Here is a 22038-nt window from a genome sequence, read left to right on the forward strand (position 1 = left end):
GGGACCGTGCGTGCTATTTGTGTACCAAATATTGTAAAGTCGCGAGTGTAATGTGTTCGAGAGTGTCTCGTATTGCGTGATGTGGCCCAAGTGGCTCGTCGCCCCACGGCCCCGGGCCTGGGCCCTGCCCCTGCTGGCCCTGGCCCTGTTCGTGACGCTTCAGCCCCAGGGCTCCGACGGCTCCCTCGAAGGAGAGATGTTAGTACCGCGCAAGTGTTTAGCTTTTCTGCGCGTGCTATTTTTACGTAGCTTTATTTATACTAAAGAGAGTGATTCACGGGTTAAGCCATGTGTTTTGGGGGAAACCACTTGCATTCGATGTTTTTCTGACATCTGTATAATTTCGTACGCATTGTGTATCAAAATATTCTCTTGAATATATATTATTTTAATATTTACATATTATTTTTTATCTCTTGAGAAAGTGTTCGGAAATATGGTTAACATTTTTTAAGTTAATTTTTTACTACAATTTATTGTTTTCAATACAAGCCGGTGACTGTACCTATACACTATACATATCACTGATAGCTCCGTTGTAATATCACACTCTTCAATAGATTGGTATGCATCAGAAATACAATAGGTTACCATGGAGCTCTCAGCGACAAGAACTATAAGAATCTTATTAGATTCCAAGCAGAATAGTTTTATAAATAGTTATTAAAAGTGAGAGTCCATTTTTACTCGACAGTTTTACATTTCATCTGTCTGTAAATTTGTTTCTACTTTCTGTTTCCGGTTCAAGATGGTGGCGGTTTTAATGGTTTAGCAGAGATTATTTTTAAAAATGTGAAATTGTCGCGTTTATTTGGACTTTCTTATTCGCATTTTTTTCAATATTATGGTGCCTACCGGTCTGAAGAAAGTTTGCAAAAAAGAATTGTCATTGAGATAGTGACGTTCCTTTGGATAAAATGCATAATATATATTTTTTAATAAATGCTACATAAAATGTACCGTTTATTATTAAGTGGGTAGGTATTTAAGAAACTTCTTACAAATCTTGTTGTTTCAGAGGAAAATTTGGTTTTAATTTATCAAATAAGAGAAAATTACTACAAAAATACTAGCGAAGTTTAAAAATTGTACGAAGTAATGTTAATAATGACAGAAAACAATTGATTTAATTTAGTTATGGTTATTGTTGCTTTCTTAGAATTGGAGAGTGGGCTGAAACTTTTGGCGAGGAGCTATGGATGTTGGGACAGTGAATAACAAAAGCTCCTGATATTAAGTTGTTGTAATTGTTGCTTTCTGTGGAATTGGAGAGTGGGCTAAGACTTTTGGAGAGGAGCTGTGGATGTTGGGACAGTGAATAACAAAAGCTCCTGATATTAAGTTGTTGTTATTGTTGCTTTCTGTAGAATTGGAGACTGGGCTGAGACTTTTGGAGAGGAGCTGTGGATGTTGGGACAGAGAATAACAAAAGCTCCTGATATAAAAGCTGTGAGTTTTAAAAAATCCCGAAAGTTATTTGGTTAGTTTTATTTTCACGAACTGAATGCTTTGCGATACGCTGAAAATAGATCAGTTTTTATTTTATAAACTGACAACTGCTGTAAATTTGCGATGAAATGTCGAAAGTTGAGCTTTGTATTTTTAACTAACAGAAAGCTTTTGATTTATAGAAATGACCAAGTCAAAAGTTAAATACATGCTATTTACATAAGGAATATGCGTAGGTATTCTTATTTTGTCTATACTATCTACCCAATACCTACGTAGCAGTGGCGCTCCGAGACTTTTCAGTGAGTTAGATTTGTAAGCTTGAAAATTACGTAGCAAAAAATATTTTTTTTTTTGAAATTAGAATTTTACTATGAATATTTATTTTGATTTGAGGAAGCTGTGCTTATCTTCTTTTTCAGTAACTATTTATTTGTTTATCTATTATTGAAATAAATCTTCAATTCGTAGTCTCATCTATCTACACATTATGAGAGTTACCCTCATTATCGACTTGGTGAAAGATCACCACAATCGAAACATTCCTTAAAATAGCAAACATATTTTATGCCAACACCGCACAAAAGTCCCCTTTGCTTTCAAGATCAGATATGGTCACTAAACACGGCTAAAACCATTTCAAACAACGTTTCAAATCTGAATGGTGGTATTTTCTGAAAATATCTTCCACAAATAAACTAAGTATATAAAATTAATTAATTGTAAAATTAAATCAATAAATTCACTTGCACACGCCGGGACCCGCGAACCTCGCATTTGTATTCGAAAGCCTTACTCCTCGAGCACGGAGGATTTCACTTCCCCATCTCCCTAAAATTAAAGATTACAATCAAAACTGGCTCCGGCCAGTTAGGTACTTGATCAGTTCAACGTTTTGGTGATCTTCTTTTGCTTTTTCTGCTTTCCATTCTTCCAATTTGACTAATGACTCTTACTTTGATTACAGCGGTACAAAGCTCTCCACGTTCGTGTGGAGACAAAGAATGGGACGATGTTGCTGAAGTCCGCCGTGGAGACGGTTGGAAGGATGTTGACCAGGAAAATGGATGCCATTAAGGTATGATAACTAAATTATATTTTAAAGTACACATCGGATTATATGCACTATCAAAATGGCGAAATACGCATGTAAATATGCGCACTATTAATGCTCAAATATGCAATAACAAAGCCGAAATATCATTCTTGTATCTCTGTTTTCTATATTGGTATTTTTCATTATCATGCTTCATAATAATAATAATAATAATAATAATTGGATAATTTGTAGAGCGCCGTTTTTGTGAAAAATCACCTCAAGGGCGTAATTATTATTATTATTAAGACTTAAATATACGATACACACATGAATATATATATTTTTTTAAATGTTTGTATTTCGTTGCTTTATTTGGTAGATTTCTGAAAATTATTTCATTCCCCTCTTTTTTTGATTAAAAATTATGGTTTCCAAAAACCCAGTTCGTAAGAAAATTCAAGAATATCGAAAATTTCTAATTCAAACAGCTCATATTAATTTTGAAAAAATTTACGGCTAAAATAAGCATTTTTGAAGAAAAAAGCTCAAATATGCACGAACGACCAAAAGAGGCTCAAATATGCATAACGCGTAATATAATCCGATGTCTACTAATTTATACCTGTACGTTTTCTGTGGTGTTATGTTCATATAGCAAATTAAAAACACTCAAACAATACATAATTATTTTCTTCGTCTTTGCAGTGTATTCTCGAGGTTGCAGAGGCCCAAGCGGAACAATACGAATTCAATGAGACAGATACTAACTTGACGTACTACTCGGCCAAGTACTCTCAGGTGGAGGGGCAGGATCCTCCAGATATCCCCGAGACCCTCAAGAACAACACCTGGCTATTCAGGAACATGACCTTCAATGTGGACACACACTTCTACAATATTCCAGTTAATACCAGTTACAGCTCTGTTCATGTCCCGACCAATGTTTATGACAGAAGTAAGACCAACATATTAATATCATGATGGGTTAGTTGTAAGTCTTCGTTAGTGTAAGGTTAGATAAATTCAATTGAAAAGCGCCCTTGAGCTGATTTTTCACGAAATAGGCGCTACAGAAATAATTCATTTATTATTATAATAGACCTGTGAAATGCCTATTGCCTAATCTTATGTATAAATTATAAAATATTTATAATGACGTAACAAAATTCTGACGGAGAAAATAGTAAAGATTTTTATTTCTGGAATCTCTTGGTCAATACAGTTGCTTTTAGCTCGAATTCTCATTTCTATCGAGAACTACAATATTTCCAAAATATTCATTAAACTATTCGTATAACATCAACATTGATTGATCTACTATTGCGTTGAAATCAACCGGCAAAATACATTATCAAAATCCACCATAGTAAATAAGGTCATCATCCAATATCTATGTGATAAAATTTTCTATACATAATTAACTTTCTGGCCATTGTAGGTACCGAGATCCTGGAAACAATATCCTGGTCAGAGCAACTAGATAATGTGTTCGAACAAAATTACAACGCGGATCCAGCGCTTTCCTGGCAGTACTTCGGGAGTTCCACAGGGATCATGCGCCAGTACCCCGCCATCGGCTGGCCCAACACGGATGTGGACCTATTCGACTGTAGAACAAGGTCGTGGTTCATTGAAGCCGCCACCTGCTCCAAAGACGTGGTCATATTATTTGACAACTCCGGCTCCATGACAGGAAACAGGCAATTTATCGCAACCTTTACTGTAAAGGCAATCTTGGAGACGTTTTCGAACAACGACTTTTTGAACATTTTCACATTCTCCAATGACACGTTTGAAACAATTTCCTGCTTCAACAGTGAAATGCTGGTGCAAGCTACTCCAGACAATCTGAACACATTTAATAAAGCACTGAAGAGTTTGAAGCCGGATGGTCACGCCAATTTCACCCTTGCCTTTTCTAAGGCTTTTGAACTTTTGCAAGAAGTAAGAACAGAAAATTGGTTAATAGCATTATAACTATTTAATGTACGCGTTACATATAGAGCTATTTTGATGAATCGTGTATGTTTCAGTACCGCCTGAAAAGAGGCTGCAATGGAACCTACGTGGGTTGCAATCAAGCCATCATGCTTGTCACGGATGGAGTTCCTGGAAACCTAACCCATGTGTTTGATTACTATAATCTACAAGATAACGGAACTCATATTCCCGTCAGAATTTTCACCTATCTTATAGGCAAAGAAGTTACAAACGTACGAGAAATTCAATGGATGGCGTGCCTACATAGAGGTATTAGATTTAACAATAAAAATACATTAATATGTTTTTAAACAATCACTTAATAAATTTGTCAAAAATTATAGGGTATTACGTCCATATTCAGTCTCTTGATGAAGTAAGAGAGAAAGTGTTGAAATACATTTCTGTGATAGCTAGACCTCTGGTCTTACAAGAAGTAGAACATCCAATTACTTGGACTCATGCATATGCTGATATTACCGTAAGTTAAAAAGTACCTTTACACTAAATCGATTCCGTTATATAAACTGTTTGATATATCGCAGTTCAACATGTATTTTTTGATTAGGATGCCAAAGTTTCTACTTGGTTATGGGATGTAACTTCGAGTTTGAAAAAAAGACAGAGACTCTTTGAGCGCGTTAAAAAACGGTATCTTCCACTCGGTCCAGACGATAAAGATTTTGTTTCAAGGAGAAAGGTATTTTAGAGCCCTGCCCCCAGACTGCCCCATTTCAAGAGAATGTGTAGTGTGTCTAGATTTCCCGAGCACCGGCATTGTACCCATACTTACCTACAGGAATATCTTATTTGAAGCGACTGATCAGTGAGTTCATAATTAAATTAATGTTTTGAATATGAAAACAGTAACATATACAAATGCCTGGGAATAGGCAAAGGTTGTATTCACTTTAAAAATTTGAAAGGGATAAGAAAACTTGGTTGCTTCAGATACGGTTCTTCCAGTACCAACTTTTCTTTGGTTTTCGAAATAAAACAATTACAAACTCCTGTGCAAAGGATTAGGTACTTTAATGTATGATTTATCGTTTCCCCCTTTCCAAAAATGGTAAAGTGTGTTCCACCGTGTAACAATTTTCATTTGTTGCATTATTTTTCAAACTTTTATGTTAAAGAAGCATGTTCAATTTATCCAGAACCAAAGCATTTTAATAATACTTACCACATTATAGGTAAATAAAAAAACATTGTTCGATTTATGAATCCTTTCAAAGGTTTCAAAATAATGCCAAAATTTTAAACAACCCTTTTTTCTCAAATTTTTCTTCTTATGTATGTTTTCAGCACGGTGAAGTTGTAAAAAGTATTCAGTACGAGGAGTACAGGCTAATGACTTCAGTGGCCATTCCTTTGTATGATAGGAAAATCAACAAGAAAAACGACACGCGAACAGCCATTCTCCTGGGAGTTGCGGGAACCGACGTGCCCGTAGAGGACATTGATAAACTCACGCTGCCTTACAAGGTGAGTAATAAACAATGTCTCCCAGCCCGACCCTGAGCCAAATGGGACCTGGATTTGCTTGCGTTTTGGCAGCTTTCGATAAATAATAAGAATTGTCATAAAACCTTCGCTCTTTTCCGAGTGGAACTTTGAACAACATTTTTTAATAATAAGCCTTAAATCTAATTTATATATTTATTTTTTACAGCTGGGAGTCAACGGATATTCCTTTATTGTTAGCAACAATGGCTACCTTCTTTTACATCCAGATCTAAGGCCAGTGGTGAGAAAAATTGATAATTAATCATTTTAGGTTAATTTATTAGTAGATGTAGTACATTTTGCTCTAATTGCGTGCTGTTACAATATTCGCCCAACTATGCTCAGGCAGTGAAAAACAAAATTTAATGAACACCCAATTAAATCTTATATAATTAACATTAACCTACCAGTAGCTTAATTAATTGTTTTATTACTATGGCTCGTTTCCAAACAGATGCCATAAACACTAAAATATAAGCATTTTTATTATTACGATTACAGTACAAAGGAATTCTCAAAGAAAATTATAACAGCGTGGATTTGGTTGAAGTAGAAATGATGGACGATGATTTGGGAGTTAGAGAATTAGGCCCCACCGTGCTCAAGCTTAGAGATGCCATGGTGGGAGATTCCGAATCATCTATGGTGGGCTTAAAGGTTCGTTTCCATTACGATCATATGAGGAGGATATCAAGAGAGAAGCAAGATTATTACTTCGCCCCTCTGCCCAACACCCCATTCTCCCTTGGCATCGTTCTACCACACTCCTATGGAAACACGTGGATCAAGGTGGGAGATGAAATCAAAAGGAACCAGCACCTTGGATTGAAGGTGGTGGACTTCTTTAAAGGGAACAATTGGAAGGTGCATCCAAAATGGTGAGAAGAGAGAAACATTTTCGTAAATAGACAGGGGGTACTCAAAGGCTTGCATAATAGTCCAGGTTGTTTGATCCTAAGTGACATTGAACATTTGGCATCAAATGACTAGTAAAATTTTTACGTTTTTCAGATTTGTCACTTCAAATAACTTCCTCGTCACCATTTGGTCAAATTATTTAATCAAACAGCGGAATTAATGGGTGCGTTATTATTATTGGAGTAACCACAAACAAAAAAATTGATTTGCGTAATATTGTAATGTTTGAAGGGTTTACTGCAAGTATCACTATTTGGAAGGCCACGAGTTTGAGACTCCCGAAGACGAGTTGTTACACTTCTTGATGAAGATGGAAGACCCTGACTGGGAGTGGTCTGAGCAGTATGAGCAGGAACAAGAGCCAAAGGCAAACCAGGACCAGGGTGAGATGAATAATGAATAAAGAAAACATTATGTGTTATATACTTTTGCTCTGTAAACTAATATTATAAGAACTGTTTATTATAACATTATATTGGAACATAAACTGTGCGCTATTTTTGAAAGTTTCCAACTCCTAATTTTGATTAGATCGAAATAATTAATTTCACTTTAATGCCTGAAATTTATAAATGGTTATTGATCATATTTGATTAATGATTCTCATGAATTTTGGAGGGTTTTCATTGTTTGTTGACGTTGACTCAAGAAGATAGAGCCTAATCACGGCTCAATATCCCACAAATTCAACATTTGAAAAATTATTCTTCAGTAAATTGCGGCCGGAAAACGCACGAAGATGACGACTATTACTGCAACAAAGAGCTGGTGCAATTATTGGTGTTTGACGCGAAGGTGACGGACCCATCCTACAATACGTGGGCCTTCAAGGATGAAGCCGAGGAAGAACTGTTCTTGCGATACAACGCTTCCCTTAGATTCGCTGCTACAATGAGTGGACTTACCAGGTGGCAATTTGTCTTTGGAGAAGACGAAAGCAACACAGACTCGTGAGTATTCAGAGAAACTCCTATTCTATTCGTATCCTAAGATAACACAAATATCTTTTATGAAATCTATATTGTGTTTTGTGTATAATAGTGATGAATGAAAGAAAACGATAGAAATTCGGAAGTGTTCGAAATCTGATATAACTGTTAAAAAATGCATCGATCATTTGCAGAAGGCATTCAAATAAAAACAAAAAAAGAACTTCTAATAACATTACTTGTTCTGTTAGAACTTCTAGTAACTCACTTTCGAAGGGGATGTTGCGTTTCATTATTCACTGTCGAATATTGCCTATTTGGGTGATATCCCCGCCCATTCCAATGAGTAGTCCCAGGTGTAGGTGATACCGGTGATACCCCCTCAGCAGTCATCTGTTTGTAAACAATACTCGTACTATTAGATAGAGCCTAGGAACTCATAAATACTCTGATATGGGAGATATATTTCATCATAAAAATAATCAATATAAATATTGTTTATTTCAATTCTTTTATATATCGAGACACAAATAGACATCTATAATTTCCGCAATATATAAATATATTTTTTATTTTGAATATCTATTTATGTGAGACTTCTTATCATTTTTACTAATGTATCTTATTTTATTATATGCTTTTGTTGTAACATTTAATATTTTTTCTTTTTTCGTTGTATTATGTTTCCTTTATTGTTTTAATTTTGTAGAATTTATAATAACTGTGACACTCTACTATTAAACTTTGTAGTGTGTAAAAGCCCATTGGGGCGTGTAATAATAAATAAATAAATAATAAATTATACAGATACCTTGAGGTGATTTTTCACAAAAACGGCGCCATACAAAATGTTAAATTATTTTTATTATTATGAGAACTAACTAGTTAATGAGAACTAATAATAACTATTATAGAATTTCAGAATTACGTACCTACACATTTTGGACATGTGACAGTATTAGAATTTTTATGAACACGTGTTCCGACATCCCAATAACACATTCGTTTTTTACTGATAGTTTGTTAGGAAATCTGTCAATTCATTCGATAAATGATCGGTCGGTGGCCATGCGTAGTGTGTTCAATTCCTATGATAGCTCAAGTCCTCCATCACAACACAAATGACATTTTCCGCTTACTGTGATGACAGTAGGAGATTTTCAAATATTGGCAAGGAATGTTAAACTTTATTTAAAAAAAAAAAAAAATTAAAATGCCTGATTTCGACTAGCAAGTTGGAGGTCGCGGGTCAAAGTAAATTTTATTTGATTAATTTGTGTTTTTTCTCAAATTATTTATTAAAAATAATATAAAGTATACTTGCGGCACGTTCCAGAGTGGAAGCTACTCTCAGTATCACCCTGGTGTAAGACCACTATTCATAATTGAAAGGTTGCTTGAAATGGATTTAGACGTGTTTGGTGACCAGATTTGAATAGCCAGGTACTTCCCAACCTTCTTTTTCCCATCTCCTTCTCCTCTCCACTACATTCAACTCACAAGATACCGCAATTGGGGATGCCATAGTCTCACTGGCTCCCGACGGTTGGGAGCAGTTGGGACTCTAAAAAAAATAATACAAAATTGGGGTGGGGCTGGCACCAGGGGTATGCATTGAAGGGCTCTATTGGGACGGCGAGGGCAATTGGAAGACTTTAAAAATGTCAATTAAAATCATTTATACAGGGTGTATCGGCACTAACCCGACAAACTTTAACCAGCTATTCCTTAGCACATTTGGAGTAAAAAATGTTATGGGCACTTTGCTGTCCGGTAGCATTTTTTTTCAATTAAAAACAATTTTTTTTTTAATTTCCACACTACATCACTGTCATTGGCATTGCGTTTCGTGTTAAACAGCTGTTATAAGCAAGTATGTCAAAAAGCGTCTTCGCTCTTTCGCACACACTAAATAATAATAGTTAAAAATGAGACGAATGGTGCCGTGCTATTTCGTTGTGACTGTAAACGTGCGCCAATATAGGTATAGGTAACGCAACGAAAGAAGGAAGCAATAAAAATGCTTAGAATTGATGTATTGGTCTATCTGTGTGAACGTCAAGCGCCGCCCACTAACGCGATAAGGCTCTCTGTCTTGCTTACGCTCACTTATTGTAACTAGTTAGAAGAGAGGCAAGTTTTAACAATACCGTTACGGGGTATACTTACGGGGTGTCCTATTCATTCAGTTCGTAATTTGATTTAAACATACGTGCACCTACATATCGCAAGTGAAATAATTACCAATTTTTGAATTTGAAATAATAAATAGTTTTCATCATTTTTAATTCGAATTAGTAGATTTACAGAGTGTTTTTAAAGTGTGCAAGTGAATATTTATTACGACATCATGGAGTCCTGTTACAAAACGGGACGTGGCAAATCACTGAATGGACAAAGTCGTGAAATTTTATTCCGCGTGTTTAATTATTTTATGCATAATATAAAAAAACGGTGGTCAATTTTTAAGCATGACTGACTTATATGATTTGACGTCTAAGGCAACTGGAGTATCGCAGACTAGTATTCGACGTATCGTAACTGGAGTGGCAAAGGAAGCAGAAACACAACCGTCATCATCGTCAACTCAACGACCAACCTTCAGCACACCAGGGAAGAAACGACGCAGACTATCAACCAAATCAGATGTAGATGATTTCGATAAGGAAGTTATTAGAAGATGTGTGTATGATTTTCATTTAGTTCATAAGTCTTTGCCAACGATGAAAAAGATTCATAGAGTTCTGAAAGGGGACATCGACTACGCAGGGTGTATAACTACGTTAAGGAAAGTTGTTCACAATTTGGGTTTTCGATGGAGAAAAACAGAAACAAACCGAAAGTTGCTTATTGAAAAAAATGATATCCGACTTAAACGTACCACATATCTCACTAAATTAGAAGAATATAGGAATGACGGACGTCCAATTGTGTATTCTGATGAAACATACATTCATAGTACACATACAACACCGCGTGCGTGGACTGACAACTCCAATAAAGGAGCTAAAGTTCCTGTGTCTAAAGGCAAACGTCTAATAATACTTCATGCATGCAGTGAAAATGGTTTTGTACCCAACGCACTGTTAACATTTAAATCTGATCAGAGGACTGGCGACTACCATGGTGCTATGAATTCTGCCAATTACAGAAAATGGATCACGGAAAAGGTTTTGCCAAATCTGGAACCAAAATCTGTGCTTGTTATAGACAATGCGTCATACCACAATGAAGAATGCGAAAGGATCCCGACATCAAGTTAAAGAAAAGGAGTTATGCTGACCTGGTTGGAAAATCATGGAATACCGTATCCGATTAAAAACACAATACCAATATTGTATGATATTATTAAGCTCCACAAGATACGAGTCAAGAAATACATTCTGGACCAATTGCTGGAAAAGTATGGTCACTCAGTATTGCGTCTGCCACCATACCACCCGGAGCTGAACCCAATCGAACTCTGTTGGGGAATAATAAAAGGACGCGTAGCTGTCAGGAATGTTACTTTTACGATGGATTCCGTCCAGACTTTACTTGGAGAAGAAGTTGTCGCAATTAATGCCCAGACATTCAAAGACATTTTTAGAAAGGTCAAGGAACAAGAGGATAAATACGAAAAATTAGAACCCAAGATCGATACTTACACTGATGAATTCACAATACATCTTGGGGAATCAGATACCTCCGTTGGATCATCTTTGGGATCTTCAATCAGTGGGGAAATAAGTGGTATAGGTGAACTTTTAGATGATTCTGACTAATGTGCTAAAGGTCCAGTGGGATAGTTTTTATCGTAAATTATTGATATTATCTCACTGTTCTTAAAAATTTTGTTGCTTATATTTTCATTTCATTTATATACTTTTTATCTCCATCATAACTTTATTTATACTATTTTTTTCTCATGTTAAAGTATTTTATCATGTTAATATGTACTGCCTTTATTATTTATGTAAAAGCCCTCTGGGCGCAAAACAAAATAAATAAAGAAACAACTAACAAATTAATGTTCTCCAAAACGAGCTTGAAAAAAAAATCATTTGTCATATACTTGGTTTATAAATGTGTAAAATCTACTACTTAAGAAATTCTAAAAATTATAGTACTTTATTTAAAATTAAATATCTAGTCATATAAACATTGGGAACTCATATGTCATAAATATATTGGTTTATAAATGTGTACATTCTAATTATACAATTATAAATGTTCTCTAAAAAATGGTATGGAAAGAATCTCCTACTTATGATCTCACTGAAGAAACCACTCATTCACTCTGAATGCAATTATTGATGTTTTCCGAAATGACCCTGTAAAAAAAATCACATCTTTGCGATTCTTTCAAAGACATAAAGAAACCATCCCTTCGTTAAAATAGATAAATAAATATTCTAGGAAACGATAAAATTTTGGAAATGTGGGTTAGTTATACTTCTAGGAAATATATCAAATTAACATTAAACATGCTTTGTAAAATAAATATTTCTGGTCAGAATAATAATTATTCCCCGAAAAACAATTAGGTATAAATTCCAATTGCCGTAATTTCCGTGAATTAGGGTCATTATCGATGGAAGTTTGTTATGTACAGCATTCTTACATAAATGACTAAGAATTGTTAGCAATACCATTGTCTTTTTTAAGAATACCTACCCATTTGAATTCAATCCTGAAAATTATCACATTAGTTTAGAAAAAAAAATGATAAACTTCAATATTTCAATAACGATGTCGTAAAACAAAATAAGTTTTATGTGACCGACTTCAACACGCTTTGGCTTAGAGTTCTCAATTGTGAAATAATCATCAATTGTTTTTTTTTTCAATCTTAAATCGAAACACGCTGTATGTAAGTTTTGCATCTGTGTGAGTACTGTGATGAAGCCAACTTAACTTGCGAATACACACGTGCATTATTCAACGAAATTCGAATAAAATATTTGCCAGATGGGTTTTCAAACTTTATCAAAGGATAAAACAGTGGTGACATGTGGTGAAAATATGAATAATAAATTTTTTATTAAAAAAAAACGTTACCGGACAGCAAAGTGCACATAAGATTTTTTACTCCAAATATGCTAAGGAATAGCTGGTTAAAGTTTGTCGGGTACGTGCCGATACACCCTGTATAATATATTATAATCATCATAGCTACGAACCCGGGTAAACACGAATGCATGTGCTATTCTATTTGTCTTTGTGTATTTGATTTTGTCCAACCCACTACATGTCTAATTTCCAGGGAGTTTGGAGACCTTCACACGACCGCCATAGACGAGGTGTGGTACAAGAGCGCAGTGCTACAGCACCAGGTAGAGCCAGAGACGTTCGTGTTCTCGGTGAACTTCTCCGCGTGGCAACACTGGCGGCCCGAGGAGGTAGTGGTGACGGCCAGCCACGCCGTGTTTCCCCGGGACGGGGGGCTGCAGGCGCCCGCCGCTGTGCTGGGCTACCAATTCTCGCACCACCTGCTAGTGCGCAGATTTATGGAGATTACGTCCAAGGCCAAGGTATACAAAAGCGTTTGACGTCCGATTTCATTTTTTTCGAGAAGGCTTCTTGGATCTACCATTTACGACACGGACAGCTATATTTACAGCATTGGGTGTCATTGTGAGGAACTATTGGAAGAATTGTGTTAATACAGACCTTGGAGAGGTCCGGACTGAATGAAGAACACATTTTTTTCTTTCGTTGCCAGCTCGTACATGAAACCCGTTTAAGAAATAACAAGCCGGAGAGAGAACTCGTCCAGTTACCAGTTTAACTGTGGATGGGTGTTCTGCCAATGTTCGTACCAGGGTTAAATTTGGTCTACTTCACGATACTTATCTCCGTCAATTTCGTTCCGTAGCCATTTGCCTAGAGTTCGCAAGCCTTCCTATTCTGCTCGAAATTTCGTCTATGTTGAACGCCTTTTATTAATTGTGAGAAGTTATTACTATGTTCTACATTCTATAATTTTATTTATCCTTCCAGTGTGATGGCTGCATGAAGACTTGCGAATCTGACGAACAGGACTGCTACGTTATTGACAGCTCAGGCTACGTCATCATCTCCGAGAGCTTCAACGACACCGGCAAGTTCTTCGGAGAGGTCGAAGGAGCCATCATGGAGGCTATGGTCAACGCCGACATCTTTCAGAAGGTCAGCGTGTTTGACCTGCAGGGGGTCTGCTTCAAAGAGGTCATGGTCAGCAGCCTTGGCAGTATACTTTCTTCGGTCAGTAACACTATATTTACCTACTTGCTTTAAAATAATGAGGTGTTTATCCATCACGGTTGTTTGGTGTATGCAATAACCGCCACATTAGAGAAAATAATGTACTTAACAAGTTTGTGATACAAATACAATCTAATGATAGAGTCGTGTGCTGTGTTGAGTGGTTGCTGTACCCTTAAAACCAGCGATCTGGTGTCCCATTAGACAGGTGAATCCCCTGAATGTTGCATTTCGGTTCAAAAAGATGATTATTATGACGAGCGAAGAGTTTTAGACTGCAATAAACCAAAAAAATTGGAAACTCAATTTTTTATATTGACAGACTAGTTTATTAACGGGATCATGTTCAATTTAATGGATGTGTTCAATGGTCACATTCGTAATATTAAATTTTTCTAGTAATACAATTTTTTATATTTTCCAGCCATTCCAACTGGCCAGTGTGTTGTTGCACTGGCTTTGTGGGCAGTTGGCTTGGGTCCTGTTTCAGGCCAACCTATCCTTCCTCGGGGCAGCTATAGGAGTGTGCTCACAGCCAATGGACGACGATGATGGTAAATATAACACACACCACTTCTTGATGTTGTCAGCAATCATCAGTCAACTTGTCGAAAGGTACCAACCCTGTTTCAATCGGTGGTTTAACACCCCACACACAGGGGCAGGGACCCTCAAAAATTGTAAACAATTCCCAGGGTGGATTTATTATTTTGAAAACCGTACTTTTTATTTCCATGCCGATTTTTTTCTTATATTAGTAATTAAAACAGATTATTTAGGAGTCAACACACGTATTAGCGCATCGACAATATCACATACATTAGGTACTGGCCGATATGGGAATATAATACTAATTATTGAATAAGATTATAATACATTTAATGCCTACACAATCTAGCACAGATAATGTCGTCGTATATCATCTTTTTATACATGAATTCTGTCAAAACTGATTAAAATTACAAGTTGTTTCAATTCATACAACAATCAATTTACTGTGATTTATTATTGTCTCGTAGATCAAAAATATATTTTGTCTAAAATATTTATGTGCATTGAATGGATTAAAATAATTAATTTTATTTTTCTTTAAACAATTGTGTCCGTAAAGTGGCGTCGCAGATTGTTTGTGGATATTTCATAGTTATTAAATAATAACAATATTATTTGGGAAAAATTTAACTTTCGCAATAACACACTGACTGCCTATGGTAAATTGCACTACACTCTCTTGATATTCTACTTCTTTTCTTTCGCTTCTAAAACTATAATGAATCTGCCCAATGGGCAATGCAATATAGATCATCGCCTCGCAAAATTTATATACTCAACATGTTATTTATATTTCTCATAAATATTTGGTAATCACGAAAGTTGAAAATCTTCCAGGTATTTTAACGAGTCCAGTTCTGTTCATTTTTAGTGAAAAAATGAAGCTTTGTGATTAACAAGTAATCTTTATGTTCTTTCTCTAGAAAGGACACAATGAACAGCATTATTTAATCATCTTAAAAATATGGTCGCTAGTCCAAAAGCGCAAAGATTTGTTTTCCAATAGACTAATATCGTTACAAAAATTCAAATTATTGGAAACTTGGAATTTGGATAAATCATTGGTCTTCGCTAGTGATAAATCATTCGTCTTTTTATCTAAATATAATTATAATTACCATTAAATGTAGTTACAAATGCAAGTACGTTACCCGCCTCACTAGATGATGTCTGTTCTGAGACCCTATTACACTAGACAATGTCTATTATAATATACGAGCACATTATCCATGCCCAATTCTCATACCACACAACTTCAGGGGGTCATTATCAGAAAATTACAATGATCACACACTGTTTTGTGATACGACATAAAATGTTAAAAAAAAACATTTTGACGTTGTTTTTGAAATGTTTCATAAATTAACTGGGGGTCTAAAATTTGGAAAAAAATCTTCACTAGGAATATTCGTTGCGTTATTTTACTGATGGAATACTTATTTGCTTGTCGATGTTTTCAGCTAGATTTGTGCAGTTTCTACTTTAATCAATTTGTGATGTTCCAAATAATCAACAGGTAAAATATTTGATATTTGTGTATCTTCGTTAGTGTATGTGATTATAGTTTGCTTCTGAAAGGCGCAATAATGTAGGTAATTTTGTGGTTGTGGTGTCTTTTTAGCGATCGTCTCCAAAATAAAATTTACCCATCCTCACGCCATTGGTGGAAAAAATGAAAACCATTACAAGAGTCATGATTTTAAATTCTGCATGTTCCATTGTTGAAATTGTACTGATCTTATATTTTCACAGTCTTCCACTAGACTGAATAAATTTGCAATTGAAATATGTGCTCCAAAACACGATCTCTCTAAATAAACAATATATTTATTTGAAATAATATTTTTTTAACTAAACAAAAAGGTTGGCAATGCAAAGAAATCTTTAGTTTTATTTTTTATTTTTATACAAAACTCTCTTTGCTGATTTCCTATGAGAGTTGTGGCCACATCGTCAGGTAGTGTAAGATTTTATTGTTTTTCTATTCTTCTTTCCTTCTATAATTTCGCTTCATTTATGTAAAGGGCCTGTTAGTCAGCTCACAGACTAACGCCACTCACCAGTACGTTAGGTCTCCGTAAAATGGGATCTTTTTTAGAAGAAGCTTTATGAATCAATCAATCTTCTGTGGGTGGATATTTTAAATATTATAGTATCTTTTCGGTATTAAAAATCATTTCACGTCGTTTCATCGTTGTACTAAGCAATTTGCGATTCGGTAAAGTCATTGTCATCATCATCTACAATCCTCCACAATGGCTCCAACACCTAGCAATCTCCTCAAATCCTCAATTCTTCCCGTCCTGTTTCAATACTCTTCCACGCAGTCAGTCATATATCTTGGCATTTAGAAAAGAGTGGAGAGCTAACAAAGACCCCGCAACCAGAAGCATCCCATTTGTTGTACCGTGCTAACAATTCAGCCGGCATGGACTAACACTAACCGACTAATGGCATTAACATATGGATGTGTGCTCGCACGCTGTCTGGCAGATTACTACGACGCTTACGACTCGACAGGCGAGTACCCCGGCCCACGCATGACACCCCCGCCGAGGAAGATGCGCAAGGGTTTCGACCAGGAGGAAGAGGAATTCTTCAACCGTCCGCGCATTCCGGTTTGGGAGCAGCGCTCATTCCCCTGCGACCGCAAAGCCGACCTCTTCGTGCTGCAGCAGCACCGCTTCATACACGGGGATGGCTTCATGGCTAATGGACCCACAAACTGCTCTCGGTATCGTTACATTCCTTTTATCTGTGATATCTTTAAATGTCTATTGATTTAAATTCAACAAAATAATAGTATATTTAAGTGTAAAATAAACTAAAGCTTCTAAAGGTACCTATAACTATTACATTAGCCGCAACAAGGCTTGCCGTTTAAAAGCACCCTCACTGATGCTAAATATGTCGAAATTTGAATTGATTCTGTTCATCGGCAAGATTACCCCGCCTCTCCACCACCAGAATGACCATTGGTAAGTTAGACCTGCAGGCCCGGAGATAAAACAGTCTGCTGTTAGTGACGGAGACGGTGGTGAACCATATAGAAATGAATGCTGTCCGTGATGAGTTTTTAAATCATCCATGAATCACTTTAAAGAAATCGTAGCACTGTGTACATCCTTTCTGACCCGTAGATAGTTCATTCCGGGCACACTCAAGAGAAAGTCGAAATGATAGAGCCACAGGTAATAGCCGTACTCCCTCAGTAGAGAAAAATCAGTAATTTTCCTAAAGCGTCTTTTGATGAATATAAGTGAATTACGGTGAGGGGAATGGGAGAGGGTTATCGAGATTTATTAAACCTCCTAGAAAACTCTTTACAATAATATTTTTTTATTGTCCCTAAAAAAATAGACAACCAAACCGTTCAAACCAGCCCTTGTTTTTTTATCGATTTTGGTACTATTTCCACTCTCGTAATAACATTACTTACTTCTACCACAATTTTTATCATACCTTTTATCCGACACGCTGCAAATTCAACTTACTCACACTGTCCACCAGTCTAATATATAAGTATGTGTGCGAGTAGTGTCGCGATTCAAGTTCAGAGAAGTAATTTTCCTATTATGTAATTTATTCCAAGAAACTATTGCGTTAGTGCTGAAAGTTATTTCGACCCGCCTGAATCCAGCGATTGACTGAGTATTTGGAATAAATTATTAGGATTTTATTTTAGGTTTGAATGACGAATATAAAATAACTTAAGAGGCTTCATATTTGAATACTTTTGACATGATCAATTTCTTGATTTCCCAGGCCATACTTCGTGAAGCGAATCCCGTACAGCAACCTGGTGCTCGTGGTGGTGAACTCCATGTATCCAACGTGCTATCGGCGCATCCATGCGGCCGCCCGCCCCATCGACAACGGCATTGGGGACGGGCCCCCGTGCCACAAGTTGATGCTGGCGGGGCTGCAGAGACGCAGGCTCGAGGGTTGCTATACTGACCACCCGCTGGTAAACAAGATTATTATCCAATATTTTAAAAGTGGAATACATTACTTATTGAGTAAAATTTGGAATATTTATCTTTGAAGATAATATTACAAACGAAAAATCAGAAAAAGATTCGGTCACCTTTTCGTCCGAGAGTTGTTAATATTTATATATATATCATACGTCCTTGTAGGCTCTTACAAACATATACATAATAATTCAGTGAAACAGTAATAATTTTTATTAAATTATAAAGAGCCCATGCAAAAGAAAAGTATTATGCTAACCTTAATTGTAATTATTGCTCAGATATGTAGTTATAGCTTTCTTGTGTAGCGGGGAGGAGAAGGAGATGGGAGGTGGAAGGTGGGGAAGTACCTGACTATTCATATCTGATCACCAAACACGGTCAAATCCACTTTTCAATTCTAAATGGTGGTCTTAAACCAGGGCGATAGTAACAGTATTTTCCACTCTGGAACGTGCCGCAAATATACTACGTATTATTTCAAATGAGTAATTAGTGAAATAACACAAATTAATCTGATAAAATTTACTTGCGCACGCCGGCATTTGAACTCACAAACTCCAGCTTGCTAGTCGAGAGCCTTACCCCTCGACCACTTTTATTCTGTTACACGAAGCGATCTTTAGTAGTTCGATTTCTAATTATGCAAATTCAAAGGATTTAACTAAAAAGGTGTAGTATATGTCCTTATGTGAGTTTGGTAGATTGAGACAGGGATGCATGAATGACAGCGTGAATGTGTGGGTACCAGTTCTAATATACGGCCCATGCTATTTTGGGGTCACGCGTGACAGTTTACAGGTGTGAGTATATGACTGTGCGGCATATGATAGACGTATATAGCTGTGAGGGAGTAGTTTTTAAGGGTGGTTTTAACAAATGACGTAAAAAAAGTCTATTTAATGTGCATCAAAGTATGCTTATGATATTATATATTTGTCATTAATTCACCCTCATCTATCAAGGACAATAGAAAAGGGATCGATGATGGAGACAAAATATGTCACACGTAATCTAAGTTTATGATTTGTAATTATAAACAATTTAACAAAACGGTATAATTCGATGAAAAGGGGGGTATTGTTACCCCAATTCCCAAAGTAGGTACAGTGTCTGATAATTCCTTTTTTGATTCCAGGAAATTGAAGTCGAGGACTGTGGCAGAGCTGGTAATCTTCGTCTCTCCGTATTTGTGCTGGTATCCTCCTGGGTGGTGCTGATCTGGAAACGTTTACTGTTTTAGAGAAGTGTCCTGATGACAACACGCTTGTGTCCAAAAATTTCACTAAACAGAAATTATGTTGAAAGTAGACATGTTTTCAATCAAAGAACTCACTACGCAGAAGTTGTTGGAAACGTTGTGAATCAAATCTGTTGGAGTGACGAAGCATAATAAGTGAGGTGAAAGTAAGCTACAAATTTAACGATAATGAAGAACTCTAGCCAGCTTCACTTTTTCACAATATTCTATTATTTATTATTATTCTTTTTGCCTTGTTCGGGCACGATTCGATGAGAGCTCCATTTTGAATCAGATGACGACACAATGGTTTTCAATCTGTCCAAATTGCCACAAAATGATGCTGCGAACAGGGTAGAACAACGTCAGTGACGTTTAGATCTGTTATATTGACAAATAAATTGTCTACAACGATTTAAAATGTGCCATTATCGATTTGTCAAAACGACACGCCGGGCAGCGTTGTGTTTTCTCAGTCAGTGGCTTTCCAGCCAGTTGTGGTGTATTGGTATTAGTAGACATTAAAGTCCATTTTTCATTTGTCCGGTTTTGGATTAATAAACGTTGAAGGTTGTTGCGGAATCACAATATTTTCTTCATCTTCATCTTCATCTTCGCTATAATAAGCATATCTTCTTCTTTTAGGCGGGATAATGTTACTTCCACTATCTGAATCACTTGGATTGTAACCGACTTCTTCACAATCCCTTACAATACACACACTATCGTTGTAATTAGAATCCACATTATCAAATGTAAAAAGATCCTCATCATCACTACTATCGTTATTTTCACATTCATCATAACTGAATTTGGAAGTAAAAATTTCATTGTTTTCCATAGCGGTAAATTAATTATATCTTTTAAAACGTAATTCACTATTTATATTATTTTCAATTACATAATAATATCAATATAGCCAGCCAGTGGCTTTTTCTGCGTCATGATGACGTTGTAGCCAGTTGGAATTGTTTCGGAATGTTCGGTTTTGGATTGTTAATAATTAATAATGAAAATTACACATTTTTGAACAATGATCAGAATCAGATTTAAAAATTTTTTTTAACGATATTTGTGGCACTTTCATAATAAATAAATAATTTAAAAAACGTGTGATGGTGGCGTAAGGCCTTACGAACAAGATATAACATTCTCGTGGTTTATTTATCCCTCCTTCTCTTCCAAGTATACATTATTTTATACACAATGTATGCAATGCAAAACATACCATAATGGAAAATATCGGACTATGAATTATCATTGCAAGGATTTGTATAAAAGCCACTTTTTAACAATGTACAAATATAAAGTACTCTTGGTAGTTGTAAAACGCATTTATATTAAGTTGTTAATTTGTTCTTATTGTATATTATATTATCTTGCTTACATATCTATTTTAAATAAACAATTGGTATCAACGAGTTTGCTCCTAAATAAATTTAAAAAAACATAATCTTGCATCCTGTACCCATTTGTTTTAATTGTAGAGACTTTTTAAGACCTGTTTGTTTGTACAATGATGTTGTTATTTTTTTTATTTATTTTCTTAATAAAATATTGTGAACAAATTATTATTTTTATTTGGCTACATACTATCTTTGTTTGAAATTATTTAACTTTTGGTAAAATGGAAGAGATCAAATTTTTCTAAGGTATCACTAAACTTAAAGTAAAAAGTTCAGAGTACGAAGTTCAAAGATCAATGTTCAAAGTTGAAAGGAATAAAGATCAATGTTCAAAAGTCGATAAAAGTTCACAGGACGATGTTCAATATTCAAAAGTTTAAAGGTCAAAGTTCAAAGGATCAAAGTTTAAAGTTCAGAGCTCAAAGCTCAAATCTCAAAGCTAATACTAACCCAGGTATTGGAAAATAAACAGCTAATTCAAAAATATGCTTGGAGCATATAAAAAAATCTCCCTAGTTAAAAACCAATGCATAATTAGGCGGGATATTTTCTTCTAAACTAAACTAAAAACCCTGAATCTCATTTTCGAGGTTCCAATTTATTATGTGCAATTCAATTAAAATCTGATTTGTATTTAATAGTTAATATGTTAACGCTTGTACGGGACATGTTTGCCTGCACAAGAAAAGACTGTAAATAATAAGCACCGGCACACATCAGTCCTCAACCTGGGTAATGATTTAAGTAAAACACCGTGAGGTGTTCTATCCAAACCATCATAAAAGAAAGACGATTCGAATCAAAATTCACATTTTAATTA

At 35.7% G+C, this 22038-nt stretch overlaps 1 protein-coding gene across 2 annotated transcripts; it reads left to right on the forward strand.

Moving 5' to 3' along the window:
- Ca-Ma2d (Ca[2+] channel Muscle-specific alpha2/delta subunit) lies at positions 1 to 20868 on the forward strand. Of its 2 annotated transcripts, none has more exons than XM_089650411.1 (18): positions 1 to 198; positions 1368 to 1449; positions 2417 to 2527; positions 3194 to 3443; positions 3927 to 4432; positions 4522 to 4738; positions 4813 to 4949; positions 5774 to 5953; positions 6141 to 6215; positions 6476 to 6852; positions 7124 to 7275; positions 7605 to 7842; positions 13067 to 13334; positions 13804 to 14046; positions 14471 to 14600; positions 17092 to 17332; positions 18364 to 18565; positions 19711 to 20868. In XM_089650411.1, exons 1-18 carry the CDS (start codon positions 80 to 82, stop codon positions 19813 to 19815), a joined length of 3633 nt encoding a protein of 1210 aa, XP_089506537.1. In that variant the 5' UTR covers positions 1 to 79; the 3' UTR covers positions 19816 to 20868. The 2 variants fall into 2 exon arrangements, with proteins under 2 accessions (XP_089506537.1, XP_089506543.1); XM_089650417.1 differs by having other exon boundaries at positions 17119 to 17332.
- The last annotated feature ends 1170 nt before the right edge of the window (positions 20869 to 22038 follow it).

This window comes from Hesperophylax consimilis, chromosome 3 (genome assembly GCF_061612785.1).
Source record: "Hesperophylax consimilis isolate HC1 chromosome 3, BYU_Hcon_1.0, whole genome shotgun sequence".
NCBI lineage: Eukaryota > Metazoa > Arthropoda > Insecta > Trichoptera > Limnephilidae > Hesperophylax > Hesperophylax consimilis.

Excerpts from the sequence above, each read along its gene's own strand:
- Ca-Ma2d (XM_089650411.1), top strand. The coding sequence starts at position 80 with ATGTGGCCCAAGTGGCTCGTCGCCCCACGGCCCCGGGCCTGGGCCCTG. Across the intron at positions 4,950-5,773 it reads ATGCATATGCTGATATTACC|CACGGTGAAGTTGTAAAAAG; the intron begins GTAAGTTAAAAA and ends GTATGTTTTCAG. Across the intron at positions 7,276-7,604 it reads AAAGGCAAACCAGGACCAGG|TAAATTGCGGCCGGAAAACG; the intron begins GTGAGATGAATA and ends ATTATTCTTCAG.